Genomic DNA, 19,612 nt, shown 5'->3' with positions numbered 1-19,612 from the left:
TCCCTGTTTGTCATCCAGTTAATCTGCAACAGACAAAATTATGGAGCTACACTTTGGAATAGCAAATATTTACCTCACCGTTCCACTTAATGTTGTAACTTGTTTCCTTTTTCAGGCTTCAGAAAGGGAAAAAAGTTACTGTCCTGCAGGTAAGATAGAAGCATCTGCATTTAATTTAAAATTAAAATGAAAAGTATTGTGGCTTGCAAAGCGGAATTGATTTATATATTGTTATCAGGGTTTTTTAAAGTGCATTCAAAGTATCCTTCTTTTAAAATATGATCTAATCAGACTGGAAAGACTAAGTCAATTTGCCTAGAATCTCTTTCTTTCTGGTCAACGGAGCTTTCGTTGCTTGTGTAATTATTAAATTACATAAAATTGTCTTGCCATCAGCTCCATATTTAATGGGGACTCTGTTAATAAATGTTTACATCTTTATTAAGGCCTTTCAAATATGAAATAATGTAGAAACACATTATTGTGTTGTGTTGTTTCAGTGTAAGAATGAGCACTAAGTGAATTTGGGAAGATCTCTAATCTTAGTTTAACTTAATGTGAAAGTAATAAAATAACATGAGATAATCCATTTGGTTAATGCTTAAGTGAGTATTTCCACACCATTCTGCAATCTGATGTGTATAAATAGCAGAAGAAAAATGACAAAAGACCTACTGAATGCATGAAAGTTCTCCATATATACAGTGAGTAACCTCATGGGGTGCAGGTGCGGGTTTAAAGTCACTGCATAAAGCTTGTTTGTCTTTTCATGTAGTTTACAAAGTTTATAAGTTTGAAGAGACTTCTAATGTTATAAGTGTAGTAACCATGCTTATAGTTTGTATTTCTATATTTAGAATTCTATAAAATAGCATTTTAATTGCTTATACCATTTCACTACAATAAATACGTGCATTAACTGAAAAGAAAATATTATTTAAAAAGAAGCAAGAAAAAGAGCAAATAGATTTCAAATTTGCATAAATCGTTATATGGGGTATATGTGGAGAATGTGTGTGCGTGTGTGAGAGAGAGAGAGAATCTCTCAGGATACAAAAAAAAAACCAAACCAATGCAATTTTCATTGTAATATAAATTTAACCTCTGAACTGATATATGTAGAGTAATGCAGATTAACTAATTATTTACATGGAAAATTGGCAGAGAAAATAAATATTTATTTAATACATTTTACATCATAAGTCTACATTAAAAACAAAGAAGTGTAGAACTTTATATTAATTGTCAATAAAGAGTAGAACAGATGCATTTACATATTAAAAGATTTTACATAAAACTTAAAATTATAGTTAAGAAGACAGGAGAAGAAAACCGTTTTCATTTGGCAAAATATAAATACAGAGTCTAAAGCAGGGGTAGACAACTATGGCAACTTAATGAGCTGTGGACTTCCACTCCCATAATTCCTGAGCTATCATACCTATGCTCCCAAAAGTCCCTTGGGAGTTGGGCGGCATAGAAATATGATTAATTAAATTAATTAAATTAAATTAAATATAGCTAAGTTGCCATAGTTGCCCACCTCTGGTCTAAAGTACTCTGCAACATGTAAAGTTAAAGTGAGGGGCAGGCGACCAATGGCTGGTTTTGTGTGGGCTTCCTCAGAGAGAACCAGTGCTAAAATGAACCCCTTTCCTATTCCAGCCTGCCATTAAACCTTTCCATGAGCTGAGATAAACTTGTAGTCCTAGCAATTCGTAGAAAGCAAGACACCTTTTTTTGCAAGGCAGGAAGTTTTACTTTAGGTATATTATAAGATTTTCTTTCCAAGTCAAGTTCTCCCCCTTCTCATTTTTTTGCATTATCTACCTCAAAACTGTGGAAAACAACTCTTTTGATTTTCAGCAATCACATGCTAAATTTTGGAGAAATCCCCAAGGGCTAAAAAATAAAAGGGAGGGAGCTCAGGGAGGGTGAAACAGATTTTCACACCCTAGGGCCGTGATGGCGAACCTATGGCACGTGTGCCACAGGTGGCATGTGGAGCCATATCTGTGGGCACGTGAGCTTTGCCCTAGTTCAGCTCCAGTGTGCATGTGCGCGCCAGCCAGCTGATTTTGGGGCCTTCCAGGCCCACCAGAAGTCAAGAAACGGGCCATTTCTGGTCTCCGGGGGGCCTCCAGGGAGTGGGGAAGGCCGTTTTCACTCTCCCAAGGCTCCAAGAAAGCCTCTGGAGTCTGGGGAGGGCAAAAAATGGGCCTACCGGGCCCACTGAGCCATCACGTGCCAAAAGCGGGGAGACCATGGAGAGGCTGCATGCATATGCGCAGGGGGCGGGGCATAAGGGGGATTGAATTATGGGTGTGGGCACACACATGCATTGACCCCCTCCCACGCTCCCCACACTTTTGGCACGCGACAGCAAAAAGGTTAGCCATCGCTGCCCTAGGGTAACAGGACAAGGCAAGATAAAGTAACAGAGTGGTCAATGCCTGGAATGCACTACCTGACTCTGTGGTTTCTTCCCCAAACACCCAAAACTTTAACCTTAAGCTGTCTACTGTTGACCTCATCCCATTCCTAAGAAGTCTGTAAGGGACCTGCATAAGTGCTCCAGCATGCCTACCATCCCTGTCCTAATATTCCTTTTTATTTTTTTACTCTTACTCTTTTCATGTATTCAAATTATGTTTATACTTTTACCTGTTACCTTATATATGCTTGACAAATAATAATAAAATAAAATAAAATAAAATAAAATAAAATAAAATAATAAAAGTAAGATACAGAAAGGTAATAAGGAGAACAGGTTTGCATACAGAATGGCAACTGTATAGGCCCTTTCATTTGGAGTTGAAACTCAGGCCTTCTCTCTCATCACCTATTTGTAAGGTACATGAGTGAACTAAATATAGGTGTAGATTCAGCATCTGATAAATTTGTGAGACGCACTCACAAAGTATGGGTGCCCATACGCAGCATTCATCAGAAAAGGTCAGGGCTTTGTCCAGGTGGCCAACTGCCATTTCTCTTGAATCGAATATGTGTTCTGATCACTGCTGACTAAGTGGTGCCTGGAATTTACTCTCATTGATCTAAAAGGGGCTCTTCCTCCAGCTGTAATTGTCCTCTTTAGGATTAAAATTAAAAAAAAAATCCTTGAATGATCTTGAACTTTTAAAGAAGTCCATTAAAAGAAAAAAAAAGGGAGTATTTCCTTAAAAAAACAAAAAAAAAAAAAAAAACCAACCAGAGATATGATATCAGGTTGTTAAAATTCTATTCGTCACTCAAATCTGCCGCAATGTGAATACTGGTCCTGTTGTACTGAGCATTCCATATTTTATTGGTAACAAATCTTATAACGATTAAATATAAGGTTTACATTCTATTACCAGTAGAAGTTTTTTTTAAAAAAAAAAATGAAGGCAGGTTTTTAAAAATTGAGCCCAATCTACAAGTATTACAACAAATTCAGACTCTCCTAACCCAAAATGAATGAATCTCAAGACCTTACTGATGTCCCAAAGGTGCTTTTTTCAAAAGGCAATTGGCCTTGCTTGGTTTTCTCCTTGAAAGTATTTTGTTGTGAAGAAGCTTCTCGGATGAAAAACAAAAAGTTTTCAAGGGAAAAAACAAAGAAGGCCAGTTGCCTTTGGAAAAGCACTTTTGGGACAACCATGACCTGGATGATTGAGAATCTTCAAAGACCACTGGTGAAATCCAAATTTTTTTAATACTGGTTCTGTTGGCATGGCTTGGTGGGTGTGGTGTGGTGTGGCTTGGTGGCTATGGCCGCCCACTCCAGGGGAAGGATACTGCAAAATCCCCATTCCCTCCTCACTCCTGGGGGAAGGATATTGCAAAATCTCCATTCCCACCCTACTCTGGGGCCAGCCAGAGATGGTATTTGCCAGTTCTCCAAACTACTCAAAGTTTTCGCTACCGGTTCTCTGAACTGCTGAAAATTTCCGCTACCGGTTCTCCAGAAACTGTCAGAACCTGCTGGATTTCACCCCTGCCACAGACATTTACCAAAGATATATTTGCATGTCATTGTGTGAGGAAGTGCTTATGGTTGTTATTCTTAATATACAGAAAGGATATGGTTTTTCCAGAGTCAACATGGATTATTTATATGTTTGAATGCTGGATGCTACCAATATATATATGGTAGCCTTCACCTTTAATTCCTCCTACAAGTAGCTAGGTATATATTGTACTACAGATTGGTTACACATAATTAGCTCAAAAATGTATTAAAAATGGTCATGACTATAACATGACATGGGTTTGAAATAAGTAGGGCATAAACATTCTTGACTTGGAAAAAAAACAATTTTTCTTCAACATCCTTTCATGCTGACTTTCAGCTAGAAGCCAAAATACCCATAAAACTGTAACTGAAAAAGGTGCTTTACAAACACAGTTTATAATAAAATAAAATCCCTCTTCTTTATCGCCATTTTCCCTTGCAGAATAAATTATCGGCAAGATGAACAGAATCATTCATCTGTCTTTGGCCTTAATAGTGTTTTCCCTCGTCAGCCACGGCCACCATGATGTCGATCATCACCATGATCATCATGACACCAAAGCTTCTATCAAGCTCCAGCACAATATTGTTCATCTTGCAACTGAATTCTACAAAATACTGGCTGCAAGATCACATGAAGAGAATATTGTTTTCTCACCCTGCAGCATTTTTACATTGCTTTCAGTTCTGTTATTAGGGACAAAATCAAAAACCCATGCAGAGATTTTAAATGGCCTTGATTTTAACTTGACATACATTCAGGAAGATGAGATCCACCATGGGGTCCATGAACTTCTCCATCTGCTCAACCAGTCAGAGAATGATTACAAGATTGATATTGGACAGGGCCTGTTTTTAAAGGAAGATATACAACCATTGCAGACATTTATAGATAAGATTAAGAAATTCTATGATGCAGAAATCCAAGCCACAAAATTTCAGGAACCAAGAGAAGCTGAAAAACAGATCAATGATTATATAAAGGAAAAAACACATGGGAAAATTGCAGAACTAGTCAAGGATCTTGACCCTGATACAGCCTTTGTTCTCACAAACTACGTGTTCTTTAAAGGTAACCTTCATAGAGAAAAGGGATGGTTCCTTCATTAAAGGAAATATGCAAAGATGCTATTTGCGACAGAGTAAAGCTTTTTGAGTTTGGTGAAAGAAGGGTGGATTTGCGCCAAGCAGCAAGTCCAAAAAGAGATAATTCTATAAGAGATAAGAGATGATTCCTTCACTAAAGGAAATATTCAGATATGCTATTTGAGACATTGTAAAGTTTTTTAAGTTTAGTGAAAGAGGGGTGAAATTCCTCCAATCCACAAAAGAAAACATAATTTCTAATCAATGCAAAGTACATATACTAAAAAACTAGCCCAGTACAGAAATTTAAGTATATTCTTTAGCTCTCATATAACTACTTCACTACTGGGGGTTGTACGAAACAGAAGCTATGTACTGTTTGAAACTACATAACATGGTTTTTCACTTCTGTGAAACTATTTTAGGAATGGTGGTTCCAGTTTTTTAAAAGCACCTAAGAGGAAGGTGTCTTACCCAAAGTGGCATAACTGATATTATCTCAGACTAGTAGATTATTCATAAAACTGGATTATAAATTCCACTAAAATGCACCCTTGCAGAGTTTAAAAACAACAAAAAGAGAAATGGACTGACTGTTCTAAATAATTCTGCTTGATATAAGATTACAGGCTGCACATCTCTCCAGGGGTGGGCTCCCGGGGGTTCGGCAGGATTCGGGCGATCGTCTAGCCAAGGATTGCCAGGGTTCAGTGAACCCCCAAATGCCACCCCTGGTTGGCCACGCGCACCCCTCCCCCTCCCCCACCCCTCTCAGGACTCTCCACGTAGCCTGTTCATCATTCCAGGTAAGTGCAGGGGCCAGGTGGAGGGTCTGGGAGAGCAAAAAGCGGTCCTAACAGAAGTTCGGGAAGTGAGCCTGTTTCTGGCCTCCGGAGGACCTCTGGACCCAGCAACAGAGCAGCAAACCTGTTGCTAAACGATCTGAAGCAGGGGTGGGTTCTAAAAATTTTTACTACTGGTTCTGTGTGCATGGCTTATTTTGTGGGCGTGGCTTGATGGGGGGGTTAATGTGACTGGGTGGGCATGGCCAACTTTTTTAAAAAAAACTTTTAAAAGCATTTTTTCTACAACCTTAAGAGGTTGCAGGAAAAAATGCTTTTAGAAGCCTCTGACGATCAGGCAACTCAGCTGGGATCACCAGAGGCTTTTAAAGGCATTTTTTTTCCTACAACCTCTTCGGCCAAAGAGGTTGCAGAAAAAAATGTTTTTAAATGTTTTTTTTTTTAAAAGCCTCTGATGAGGTGGGCAGGGTAAGCGAGTGGCGACTGGGCCAGGGACCGGTTCAGGGGGGTGGCCAGCCAATGTTATTACCTACTACTACAAATTTTTACTACCGGTTCTTGCGAGCCAGTGCGAACCGGAAGCAACCCACCACTGATCTGAAGCCTACTCCTGCATCTCTCTATCTGAATAGAGTATAAGTCCATAGGGCTGTGCAGAATTTAGAATGGGTGTTTTATCTTCAACCAAGATTGAAGTAAACTGTATCATGTAAGAAGGTACACGGCCATTTTCTTCTGACAGCAATACAGCAGCTGCATTGCTTCACTGACTAAGCAACATTTGCTGCAAATTTGCAGAAATCAGTCCCAGCTTTGCAAGTGCTGGTCAGCATAAGCAAGTGAATCCAGAGCATCTTACTAGTTAAATTATACCCCCTCTTTGCCTTAGTAAAGAAGATCACAGCATCTTCCTGAGGGTGAACCTAATTCACCTCAAGCAAGTTTAATACTCTTATCCAAATATTACTGTGGGTCTTTTTTGTTCTCTTTAGGCAACTGGAAGACTCCTTTTGAGCCAGAGTTCACAAGGGAAGAGGACTTCTTTGTGGATCATAACACAACTGTCAAAGTCCAAATGATGCATAGGACGGGTTGGTTCAAATACTATTTTGATAGGCAGCTGTCTTGCACAGTAGTGAAGTTAGACTACAATGGTACAGCCACCACATTTTTTGTTTTGCCTGATCCTAAAAAAGAGAAGGAATTGGATGAGAGTCTGTCAATAGATACTCTGAAAAAATGGGCAAAAAATGCATACAGGTAACACTTCTTTTTACTGCTTCTATATTTCTCCATAGTACATTCTTAAAGGATAACTAAAAACAATTTAGTGTCCATACATTAAAGGTTTATCTCTTGGTATTGTCCCCCATGTATGAGAGTGGAAGATTTGCTCATTAGTTCTTAATCATATTAATAATTATTCTTCCTTCCTGTTTGTGTCATGTTACTTCATCTCTTTGCAAAAAAGCTCCAGACATGCTGTTCAGAGATTGATATGTCCCTGTGGAAAATTCTGCACCATTGTTCTAAGTGGTGAAAGAGTATCCTAGGGGACTGAATGATGGTAGAAGGGGGAACTTTGGTGAGGAGATGCCAAATCCACCTCAGAAGCCTCACACCACGAACAAAGCAGTGGGCAGTGGCTCCCTATCTACTCTACATAAAAAATAGAAATATATATTTGCTCAAGTCCCATTTGGCCTTACAATGTTCTGTTTGATCCCTTCACAATAGTCTGATACTCCGCTTGTTTCTTGCAATCTCTTCAGTTTTATTCCTGTATCTTAATTAATCTCAGGTAGGCCAACATCTGGGTCTGCCATAGACAGAAGTAAAGTTCTGCAAGATGGTGAGTGTGGCATCACATTAGAAAAGTTGTGGGGCTTTGACACTTGATATGGTTACCATCTTGTATATTTTGATATTCCATGCAGACACTGCAAATTAATTCCCTTTCCCAGATCAAATAGATCACCTGAAACTGGATTGAAACAACAATCTGAATCAAGTCAGCAGTTCAGCACTTAGAGGTAGTACTGACTTACTGATCATAATTTGGACCAGCAACGCTATTGTAAAGTAAAACATCAGACTGTGCTTGATTTATACCGGTAACATCAGTTCATCAATTCCAACTGCAGCTATTAATCTAGTCAGTTTATGACTATGACTCCTGCCAGCTTCCCCATTGACTTTATTTTTTGGGAGCTGGCTGTGAAGGTTTCAAATGACAATCACATGACCATAGGACAATCACTATAAATCACTCCCCCCACCACCACCTTTGCTTGTTTAAGCAATCTTTCTACACTGTGACAGAGGGAGAGGGATCACACAAGAAATCTCTTTAGGCCAGCTTTCTAAAAGCTTTGTGGACCAGCAGGGGGGGGAGGGGATGATTCCGCATGAGTGGTGGGCAAGTGCACCCAGCTCCATTTGCGCAAGCAGTGGCACGTATGCCCTCTGCTCGTACAAATGGAGTTGTGTGTACCTGCTCGCCCACCACTCACGCAAGGGGAGCTGCACATGTACGTGCACTGGCCCACCACTTCCACGGCTCAGTTCCAAATGGGCTGCAGTCTAGTACTGGGTCACGGCCCATGTGTTAGGGACCCTGCTTTAGGCAATCAGCAGACATATCCTAATACAGACCGGCCTGGTATACTAACTACCTTGGACAGTGAAAGTGGAAATACAACAGTAATAAATAGTAATAAATAGTGGTTAAAAAGAACAGTTCCTTACCAATGCACATATACCCAAATTTCTGTGCCTGACCACAATGCACAGCAGAACAAGAGTAACATTGTGCGAGCAAAAATCTGTACCTACCTGTAATGCAGTTACGACTGCAATTGGGCCCAAAATTTCTTCTGCTAAGAGAAGTGCTGAGTTTTGCCACTTTCCATGACATTTTTTGCCACAGTTGTTAAGTGAATCACTGCAGTTGTTAGGTTAGTAACATGGTTGTTAAGTGGATCTCACTTCCCCATAAAATTTGTTAGTCAGAAGTTCCCAAAAAGTGATCACATGACTCCAGGACAGGGTAAGTGTCATAAATATGAGATAGTTATCAAGCATCTGAATTTTGATCACATGACCATGGGGATGCTATAATGGCCATAAGTGTGGAAAACAATCATGTGACTTTTTTCTGTGCCGTTGTAATTTTGAATGGTCACTAAACAAATTGTTACAAGTCGAGGACTACCTGTATTAGCTATCGGATGAAAGTTCTTCAAGCTTGTTGGAAGTAACTGATGTAATGAAAATGAAATTTGTGTTTTATTTTTGTCTGATATGGATTTTCTTTAATTAATTTATTTATTTTTGGTATTTTGTTTGCTTGACCTTCTTATAGGTTGATGTTTTAGTTTAGTTTTAAGCCACCTAGAATCACACAGGGTCGAGCAGCCTATAAATTCATTCATTCAATCAGTCAGTCAATCAAGTATGGTATTTATTTTGACAACAATGCCTGTTGGTTCCAGTCAAATATTTTAAACAGATTCATAATGGTTATTATGATAGCAACTAATACCAAGGATTTCTCTGTTAAAAGTCCAGCTTCCATATGACAATGATGGCTTTGTTATGTCTGTTCTGTTTGTGTTTGTTTTACTGATTTTAGTAAATATTACTGGGTGTACTTCTTAACTTTGTGATGTCTAGAGTGAAAATGCCTTTCTGTCTTTCTGAAGGGGTACAGCAAGGGTCTCCATCCCCAGGTTTAGTATTTCAGCCACGTACAGCTTAAAGGAACCCCTCTCCCAGATCGGTATCACTGAAATCTTTACTGATCATGCCAATCTCACTGGAGTCACCGGACACCCTTTGAAACTGTCTAAAGTAAGTAAAACTTTTATATTGTTTGCATCATTTCAGGCAGGTTTTCAGCAAGATGAATGCATATTTCACAGCAGCAATGTTAATGATGGTTAATGATGTATATGAAAAGTCTCACCGTTGCAAAAAAAAAAAAATTGCCTTCCAATTGCTGTTTTGTAAACAACATGCGTGCACCAGATTATCTTTCTAATTGTTCCTCATTACAAAAAGAATAAAGATTGAGATGGCAGCTTATTCATGCTCATCTTTTTTTCTAACTAACTAACTCCTCAAGAAAAGTGTTGGCCAATTTAGAAAGATGCATCTGTCTTTACTCTGGAAATCCCAGGAACATGGCAGGGAAAGTGAAATTGACTTTTTAAAAAATATACAGAAAAAAAGTGGCAACAACAAAGTGTATAGAACAGGAATTGCAGCAACTGCAACATATCTAAGGGGAGAAATCCAGTGTGTTTGGATGCATTCCATCTATTTCTCTTGTGGTTATCAAAAGGATTTGCTAGACTAAGAAACTGAACCGAAAAATGAACTACAATATAAATAAACAGCAGATTTGCCTGACCTATCCTTATTTGCAGAGAATTAAATTGATCATGGTCACTACACAGTTCCAGGTGATGAAATACATAATTTTGCACACCACAAAAGACTTCTAAAACTTTTGCTTGAAAGGACAGAAGACAGAATTGTGGAGATCCAATTTAACAATGCAAGAAACTCAGTTCTGGGTCTGAAGAGGCTCAGGGGAAAATGTTTTTGGAAGTTGAAAATAGTGTAGAATGGCTATTTTAATCTTCATTGGTTTGTCAGTGGCTGAATTAGAGGAAGCCTAATAGTAGCCCTGGACAACATTAGACCCACGAATTCTGACCTGTACATGAGGATGCCAAGCTTCAAAGATGGCCATGGCAAATTGCTCTGCCCTGATCTTTCTCTACTTGAAAGATGGTGTTGAAAGTGATTTGATTAAAACAGGCATTAGTTATAGACCAGGGGTCTCCAACCTTGGCAACTTTAAGATTTGAAGTCCACAAGTCTTAAAGTTGCCAAGGTTGGAGACCCATGTTATAGACCCATGTTATTGTTTAAGCAAAAATATTGACCAACAATATTTACTTTTGGAACTTTAAAAACTACTTAAAAATCTGCAATACTGTTGGGTTCCAATAACATTCTCTCCTTCTTTCCTTGAATGACTATATTTTACCTCTTTCCTTTCACAATGGTTCAATCCAGCATTTTTTAAAGTTGGCAACTTTAAGATGTGTGGACTTCAACTTTCAGAAGTTGTTACGTTTGAAGAACACCGGTTTAAAATCTTCCCTAAGGAGAATCCAGCACTCACTTCAGCAGCGCATGGGCTAAAATTGGAACAATACAGAGAAAGTTCTGTAGGCCTAGTAGTTCAAACTCACAGATCAGCCTAACAAGTTGTCATCATTTCTGAAATATTTTTTTCTACGCCAAACTTTGAACTTTTGCTTCCTTTCTTCTCAGGTTACCCACAAAGCTGTGGTGACAGTTGATGAAACTGGAGCTGAGGCAGCAGGAGCTACTGCTGCAGAAGCAATTCCTATGTCGTTGCCTCCAGACTATAGATTTAACCATCCTTTTCTATTCTTCATTTTTGATGGAAAGGCCAATGTGACATTATTTGTGGCCAAGATAAAAAACCCAACACTGCTGTAAACAATAACAAAACCCCAGAGTGTATTGGATTTTAAATACAGTTCAAAAATAAAATATTATTGGAACATGAATTTCAAAGAAATTTGGGATTGTGGTTTTTTTTGCAAAGGAAAGTTAACAAACCTATTGGTTCCTGTTTGAAATATATATAAAATCATATGAAATATATATTTTTTTTCAAATATATATATATATTTACTACCAGTTCTCCGAACTACTCAAAATTTCCGCTTCCAGTTCTCCAGAACTGGTCAGAACCTGCTAAAACCCACTTCTGGTCTTTATATAAGGTCTTCATGTAGGGTCTTCAAACATCAATGACAGATATGGGAAAAGGGTACTTGCATATAGTTGGGTTCTCAGATAATGAATTGTGAACAGAGTAATAGAAATATGCTGTTCAATTATTCATCCTCTTCCTTGGATCCCTTACATTAACAAAGCAACATCTGGAACATCTTTTTTTGGATAATCAACTCTTTTGTTTGAGCCAGGTGGAAAGCTCTTAACTCTCCCTAGCTACCTGAGTTTAACTCCCCCAAGCCTCCTGATAAGTCTATTACATTGCAATGATTTTTCCACTGTTTTTCTGGATACCATCTGAATGTAATATTAGGAATATTAGGAATATTCAGGCTTTGGGAATTTTTCAAGAGGGGGAGAGGAAATGATGCCAGAGATCAGCCTTCCATCTTCCATGTTATTAAACATCTACTATGTATGAAGCTATTAAACGTTTCATACATGGTTTTAAAGTGAATTGGCGTTATATTGATGATCTTCAGCATCTTTCTTTTTTAGGTATCTTCAGAGCCTCACCCTGGTTTTTGCTTTTAAAAGAACTACATGTGTGGGAGAACAGACTGAATGTAATCCTGGGAAAGACAAATTTGGGAAATATAGCAATAACCGGAAAGGACTGGTATTCCTTAAAGACCAAGTTTATAAGAATAGTCACTAAATGGCAGATAGCATATCTTTTAGCATAATAAATTCACAAGCGAGTAGTACTCACATTGCCTATCCCTCCTCTGTTTGAAGATTTTTGTTGTTGTTGTTTCATTGGCCATTCAAGTGCAGGAGCTATTAAAAGGCCCAGGTCTTATCCATCCTTTGCTAACCTTTGTTGTTGTGTCCGACCCAACGCGACCCCATGAACAACGTTCCTCCAGGCCTTCCTGTCCTCTACCACCACCACCCTGAGTTCATTTAAGCTCACGCCTAGTGCTTCAGTGACTCCATCCAGCCACCTCGATCTCTGTCATCCTCTTCTTCTTTTGCCCTCAATTTTTCCCAGAATTAGGCTCTTCTCCAGTGAGTCCTTCCTTCTCATTAGGTGGCCAAAGTATTTGAGTTTCATCTTCAGGATCTGGCCTTCTAAAAAGCAGTCAGGGTTGATCACCTCTAGGACTGACTGGTTTGATCACCTTGCAGTCCAAGAGACTCACAGGAGTCTTCTCCAGCACCATAGTTCACAGGCCTCAATTCTTTGGCGCTCAGCCTTTTATTTTTATTTTATTTTTATTTTATTCAATTTGTATACCGCCCTTCTCCTACTGGACTCAGGGTGGTGCACAGCCAGAACTAAAACACATACCAATACAAAATTTAAAATTATTAAAAGAATTACATAACTTTGGCCCAAATTTAAAACAATTCAAATTAAAACCCATTGACAATTTAAAAGCTAAAAAACTAAAAAAGACTAAAGAAGGGGGGGTTCACGCCAGCCCTGCTTGACGGAAAAGAAAAGTTTTCAGGGCACGGCGAAAGACCCGGAGATCCGATATCCTTCGTATCTCCGGTGGCAAATCGTTCCAGAGGGCAGGAGCTGCCACAGAGAAGGCCCTCCCCCTGGGGCTCGCCAGCCGACATTGCCTGGCTGACAGCACCCTGAGGAATCCCTCTCTGTGGGAGCGTACTAGTCGGTGGGAGGCTATCGGCAGCAGAAGGCGGTCCCGCAAATACCTAGGTCCTATGCCATGGAGCGCTTTAAAGGTGGTAACCAACACCTTGAAGCGCACCCGGAAGACCACTGGAAGCCAATGCAGCTCACGCAGGAGAGGTGTCACATGGGAGCGCCCCCTCGCTCCCATAATCCCCTGCGGGGCCACATTCTGCACCAGTTGGAGCCTCCGGGTGCTCCTCAAGGGGAGCCCCATGTAGAGAGCATTGCAGTAGTCCAGGCGGGAAGTGACGAGTGCCTGAGTGACTGTGCGTAAGGAGTCCTAGTAAGGAGCCTTAGTAATGGTCCAACTTTCACAGCTATACATTGCAACTGGGAACACCATAGCCTTGACTATATGCACTTTTGTTGGCAGGGTAATGTCTCTGCTTTTTAGTACGCTGTCTAGATTTGCCATAGCTTTCCTCCCCAGGGGCAAGTGTCTTTTAATGGGTGTAGTCTCCATCTATGGTGGTCTTGGAGCCCAGGAAAATAAAATCTGTCACTATCTCCATTTCTTCCCTAGCTATTTGCCACGAATTGAGAGGGCTGGATGCCATGATCTTAGTTTTCTTAATGTTGAGTTTCAAGCCAACTTTGGCACTCTCCTCCTTTATTTTATTTTATTTATTTTTATTTGATTTGATTTCTATACCGCCCTACTCCCGAAGGACTCAGGGCGGTGCACAGCCAAACAATAAAATACATACATACAAAATTTAAAAGTGGAATTAAAATCAAATTAAATAGTTTTGGCCCAAACAAATTAAAACTCCAATCAATTTAAAACCAATTTTAAAATTTGAATATATAAAATACTAAAAAATATTAAAAATTAAAAATCTTGTATAAAAGAGGGAGAAAATTAGGCCAGGCCTGCCTAGTGAAATAAAAAGGTCTTTAAGGCACGGCAGAAGGTGCGTAGATCCGGGATCCTCCGTATCTCCGGGGGGAGCTTGTTCCAGATAGTAGGTGCCCCCACAGAGAAGGCTCTCCCCCTGGGCATTGTTTGGCCGACGGCACCCGGAGGATCCCCTCTCTGTGGGAGCGTACTGGCCGGTGGGAGGCTATTGGTGATAGTAGGCGGTCCTCCTTCACCTGCATCAAGAGGCTCTTGCTAATCTAGTACTCTCAAAATACATAGCACTCTGCCACCCAAACCCAAGTTCTCTGGGATTGGTGGACATTGTAATTCAAGGCAATTAAAAGGCATCACTTTGAGAAAGACCAATTTAATCTTTAAAGCCAGTGTGGGTTTTTCCTTACTGTAGCCTCTAGGTTCAATATTTTGCACTCCTGAGCATCAGAAGGGTAATTTCCTTATGCCTGTATTTCATGCCATCCTAGTAACAGTCAATAGTTCAGGAAACAGAGAAAGGGCGGGGCTGAAAGAAGCTGCCCCCAGTTTTGGGTTGGGAAAGGCATGCAATGAGCTTGCTTCAAAACTGTCTTTCCACTGACAGAAAAAGGATTGTTGTGACATCTAGTGGTTATGGAAAAATGCTGCTGCTTTTTGTTTCTAGTATCTAAACTGACTCCAAAATGCTGATTATGAATGTGAGACATGGAAGAACCCCAAATTCTTCACTACTTGTCCAAAGATGTTGACAATCCAACCACTGTCCCTGTCTTCTCTGTCCCAGAGATCACTAGCTAAATAAAGGGTGGGGGGAAAATGCTGCTTCTGACTTGAGCCCAAATTCTGCACATATCCATATCCTTTCCTTAGTAATAATGCAGATGTGACCTTTCACTGTCTTCTTCTGGGAGACTTTTCTTAACTTCACCTAGGCTGAACGTATTTAGCTTTCAAGATCACTCCAAGGTCAGTCAGGTTCTGCAGCCTAGCTGGGTTTGGTTGAACAAAATATACCTATGTTAATTTAAAACCTGAGAAAGGGGAGCAAGAATTTAAGTGTCATCAGAAGAGGAGAATTGGTAGCGGTACATTCAAGAATATACAAACATCTTGTATAGGATCATGTTCTCCCTGACAGTGCCACTGATCCTGATAGCTACATAGTGCTTCCAATATCTGGGGCCATTATATTCTTGCAATTTTGAAACCAGGGAAAGTTCCAAACCTTCCCCAAAGTTACAAGCCAATTGCTCTTCTATGTGTCACCTACAAACTTTTAGAAAGACTTATGTTAAACAGAATAGCCCTAGCAGTAAAATCTATACTCCAAATAGAGCAAGCTGGATTTCGCCCCAAACATGATTGCAATGATCAAGTCCTTGCACTAATTTCTTATCTGGAGAATGGATTCCAAAGGAAAATTTTAAAATGTCTCTGTTTTTCTTGACCTCTTGATGACCTACAAAACAGTCTGGAGAGAAGGACTTCTCCTCCAACTAATCAAGGTTATACCTTGTCATAACACCATTGCCTTGATTCCAATGGTGGGATTCAAATTTTTTTACTACCAGTTCTGTGGGCGTGGCTTGGTGGGCGTGGCATGGCATGGCATGGCATGGCATGGTGGACATGGCAGGGGAAGAATACTGTAAAATCTCCATTCCCACCCACCTCCAGGGGAAGGATGCTGTAAAATCTCCATTCCCTCCCAATCAGCTGGGACTCGGGAGGCAGAGAATAGATAGGGGTGGGGCCAGTCAGAAGTGGTATTTACCTGTTCTCCGAACTACTCAAAATTTTCGCTACCGGTTCTCCAGAACTGGACAGAACCTACTGAATACCACCTCTGCTTGATTCGCCACATTTTGTTATTTCAAGTTTTCTACCAGACTTTGTAACAGCTTTGTTCCCTATGCCATCTTCGCAAGATTCATCTTTCTTGCCATGTACATATATACATCCAGACTAGACTGAGTTGTTTCCCTGTGTCATATAATATATATGGGTATATGCATAATTTTGTATTTATCTATTTACCGTATTTATTACCGTTTAGGTAGTGTATAGTGGAGGTGGTGACCCTTTGAGAGCTGTATGCAACAAAATTTCATTTTAATGTATGCCGATTAGTGTACATTCAAAGTGACAATGAAGTTATTCTAAGTCTAATTCAATAAAAGCAGGTATCATAAGATGAACAATGGACTATCACAAGGATCAGTGCTATCCCCTGCTCTTTGTAACTTTACATCTACGACCTGCCTGAAATCTTTCTCAGAAATTTATTTATGCCAGTGATATAATTCTCCCACAGCCCAAAGAACCAACTTCAGTGATGCAGAGAGCATCCTTTCTCAAGATCTCCAGAAGCTGGATGACTACTTCAAAAAATGGCACCTCCAACTAAGCCTAACAAAAACAGAAGTAGCCATATTCCACCTCATCAATAGGTATGCAAATTACCAGCCTTCAGTGAAGTTCCGGAACCATATTTTTCAATGTAGCAAGTCTACAAAGTACTCAGGAGTAACACTGGACAGATCACTAACCTTCTGACAGCACCTGGAAAAAAGAGCTGCAAAATGGAAAAACCACAAATGTTTACTGAACAGATTGGCTGAAGCATCCTGGGGTGCTGATGCTAACACCCTACGGCTTGGCTTTGGTTTATTCCAGAGCTGAATATTGAGCTAGCATTTTGTTTAAGAGCACCCATGCCCAAATGGTCCATGTCCAACTTTGCCAGACAATGCATACCATCTCTGGCACATTGCAGCCCACTCCTATGCCCTGATTACTAGTACTTAGCAATATCATCCCCCACATTAGAAGACCACAAGTTCTTGTTCAGCTTTGGTCAAAGATGCTGAACAACAAGGCCCTCCCTATTCACCAGAACAATACACAGTCCATCACAAGATTGAAATCATGTAGGCTAGCATGGAAAACAGCTATTCATTTAACTTCTTCCCAGTTTCACCTTGAGAATGCCTGCAGAAGGCAATGGTCCAAAGTATCTTCTTGTGGCCTGACCATTAATGATCGCTCTACCAAACCACCTGGTTTTGATCTGCCTCACTCTGTCTGGATGAAATTGAACAGAATTACGGTAGGTGTGATACTGGAAGAAGTTCCTCTGCCCTTCATCAATGTGAATGGAAAGATTCTCCTTGTCATGATTGTGGTAGTGATATGTAAACTATTAAACATACTATGCAAGATTGCCCATAATGTGCATTCTCTAGTTCTCTAGAAGATCTGCATGAAACGTCAGAGGTTTATCACCTGGATAGCTGAATTGGACATCTGCCATATCCCCATAGAAGTTTTACATGTAATTATGTGGATTGTGTGTATATGTTTACCTATCTTCTGCCATGTTCTCATCAATCACTAAATAAATAAATATTTTTGATACTAGCTGTTGTAGACTCTTAATCACAGGGAGACATTGCACTCCATTTGTTTTATGAACTATTCAGGCCATTATTTTGAAAGAAATACTCCCCGCCCCCCCACCCATATTTTAAACTTTTAAATTAGGGAAAGTTCAATGTGTGGAATTCTAATACATAAACCTTCAGCTTGCAAGTGCATACTTGTATTTTTTTCTTTCTTTCATATATCAAAAACCTACTATTGGAATATATTTCTAGAGCAATTATACATCCAAGGCAGCATGTTCTTTTGTACCAGTGGCAATATTCACAGTGTCACACTGTTGTATATATGCTATCTTTCCACCCCACATAAAGCTGCTAGAGATTTAATGAAAACAGAGCAATTAGATTATGTCACCTCTGTGTTAAGAATTCAGCTGTGTATTAAAATAGGGTTCGTGATCACCTCTGAACTTGATTATTTACTTGCAGGCATTTCATTTCCCAACTCGATAATATTGAACATGAGTGAGCATGGGGTTTGCTGTCTGTTTACAGTAGTTTGCTCTGCCAATTTTGGTGTGTGTGTGTGTGTGTGTGTGTGTGTGTGTGTGTGTGTGTGTGTGTTGTGTGGTTTCCTCCAGGGGTGAAATCCAGCAGGTTCTGACAGGTTTTGGAGAACCGGTAGCGGAAATTTTGAGCAGTTCGGAGAACCAGTAGTAGAAATTTTGAGTAGTTCAGAGAACCGGCAAATTCCACCTCTGGCTGGCCCCAGAATAGGGTGGGAATGGAGATTTTGCAGTATCCTTCCTCTGACATGCCCACCAAGCCACTCCCACCAAGCCACACCATGCCCACCAAGCCACGCCCACAGAATCAGTAGTAAAAAAAATTGGATTTCACCACTGGATTCCTCCTTTTCCTTGATTAGAGTATTTTTTTTTCTATCTGATGGTTTGTCTAGTATTAATCCCTGCTCCATGATGGCAGTCTCAGAATGGATGGCATTCAACATCCTATTGAATAATTGATGAGGATATTTGGAGTACTAATGGTGTTTAGGATGTGACTAGGTAAAAATCTTTGGGATGTTTAGTTGCTGATGTTTCCATACATTGAAAGAAAATTTGAAGCTACAAAGACAGAATTACGGTGGGAATCTGAAACATAAGAAACATTGAACACAGGAAAGCTCAGCACAGCAAAAGAGGAAATGGAACAACTATATATTGCCACCTAGAGTAGCCTCTTAGCCAGATAGGCAGCAAATGAATTTAACAAATATATAAATATTGACATCTTGGCATCGGTGCATTGAAATGGATTGAAAGTACACAATTTCAGTCAGAAGCCCACTCAGCATTTGAAAAACAAAGAAGAAACAGTGCTGTTTTCTTAATTAGGAGGGATATAGTAAGGGCAGCACTTCAGTGGTGAAATCCATTTTTTTTTACTACCGGTTCTGTGGGCGTGGCTTTGTGGGCATGGCAGGGGAAGGATACTGCAAAATTTCCATTCCCTCCCCACTCCAGAGGAAGGGTACTGCAAAATCCCCATTCCCACCCCACTCTGGGGCCAGCCAAAGGTGGAATTTGCCGGTTCTCTGAACTACTCAAAATTTCTACTACTGGTTCTCCGAACTGCTCAAAATTTCCGCTACTGGTTCTCCAGAACCTGTCAGAACCTGCTGGATTTCACCCCTGCAGCACTTGGTACAATGCAATCAATGATTGATTAATATTGGCCTAAATCTTCCCCCTTTTTAAATGTGGAAATTTTAAATTTTTAAATTTTAAATTCGTCTTATTTATAGGGGCATGGGTAAGGCGTTTTAAATTGGGGAGCCATTTTGGATTTAATTCTGTTTTAAACGTATTTTAATGTTTATATTGTATGTTTTTTAATTTTGGCTGTTCACCGCCCCGAGTCCTTCGGGAGAGGGGGCGATATAAAAATCTAATAAATAAATAAATAAATAAATATCAATTAGAGTTTGTGAAC

General features: G+C 39.8%; 1 protein-coding gene across 2 annotated transcripts; it reads left to right on the top strand.

Annotated features, from left to right (window-relative positions):
* Positions 1–122: 122 nt before the first annotated feature.
* On the top strand, positions 123–11,498 carry LOC139315364 (alpha-1-antitrypsin-like). 2 transcript variants are annotated; one of them, XM_070941586.1, is made up of 5 exons: positions 123–149; positions 4,440–5,069; positions 6,879–7,146; positions 9,591–9,738; positions 11,236–11,498. In XM_070941586.1, exons 2-5 carry the CDS (start codon positions 4,457–4,459, stop codon positions 11,425–11,427), a joined length of 1,221 nt encoding a protein of 406 aa, XP_070797687.1. In that variant the 5' UTR covers positions 123–149; positions 4,440–4,456; the 3' UTR covers positions 11,428–11,498. The 2 variants fall into 2 exon arrangements, with proteins under 2 accessions (XP_070797687.1, XP_070797677.1); XM_070941576.1 differs by lacking the exon at positions 123–149 and adding an exon at positions 644–704.
* Positions 11,499–19,612: the final 8,114 nt, after the last annotated feature.

The sequence above is a fragment of the Pituophis catenifer genome, unplaced genomic scaffold (genome assembly GCF_029215685.1).
Source record: "Pituophis catenifer annectens isolate HBS135680 unplaced genomic scaffold, rPitCat1.0.hap2 SCAF_1, whole genome shotgun sequence".
NCBI classification, from domain to species: domain Eukaryota; kingdom Metazoa; phylum Chordata; class Lepidosauria; order Squamata; family Colubridae; genus Pituophis; species Pituophis catenifer.
The sequence above is the reverse complement of the archived record's forward strand: the minus strand, read 5'-3'. Positions and strand labels throughout refer to the sequence as shown.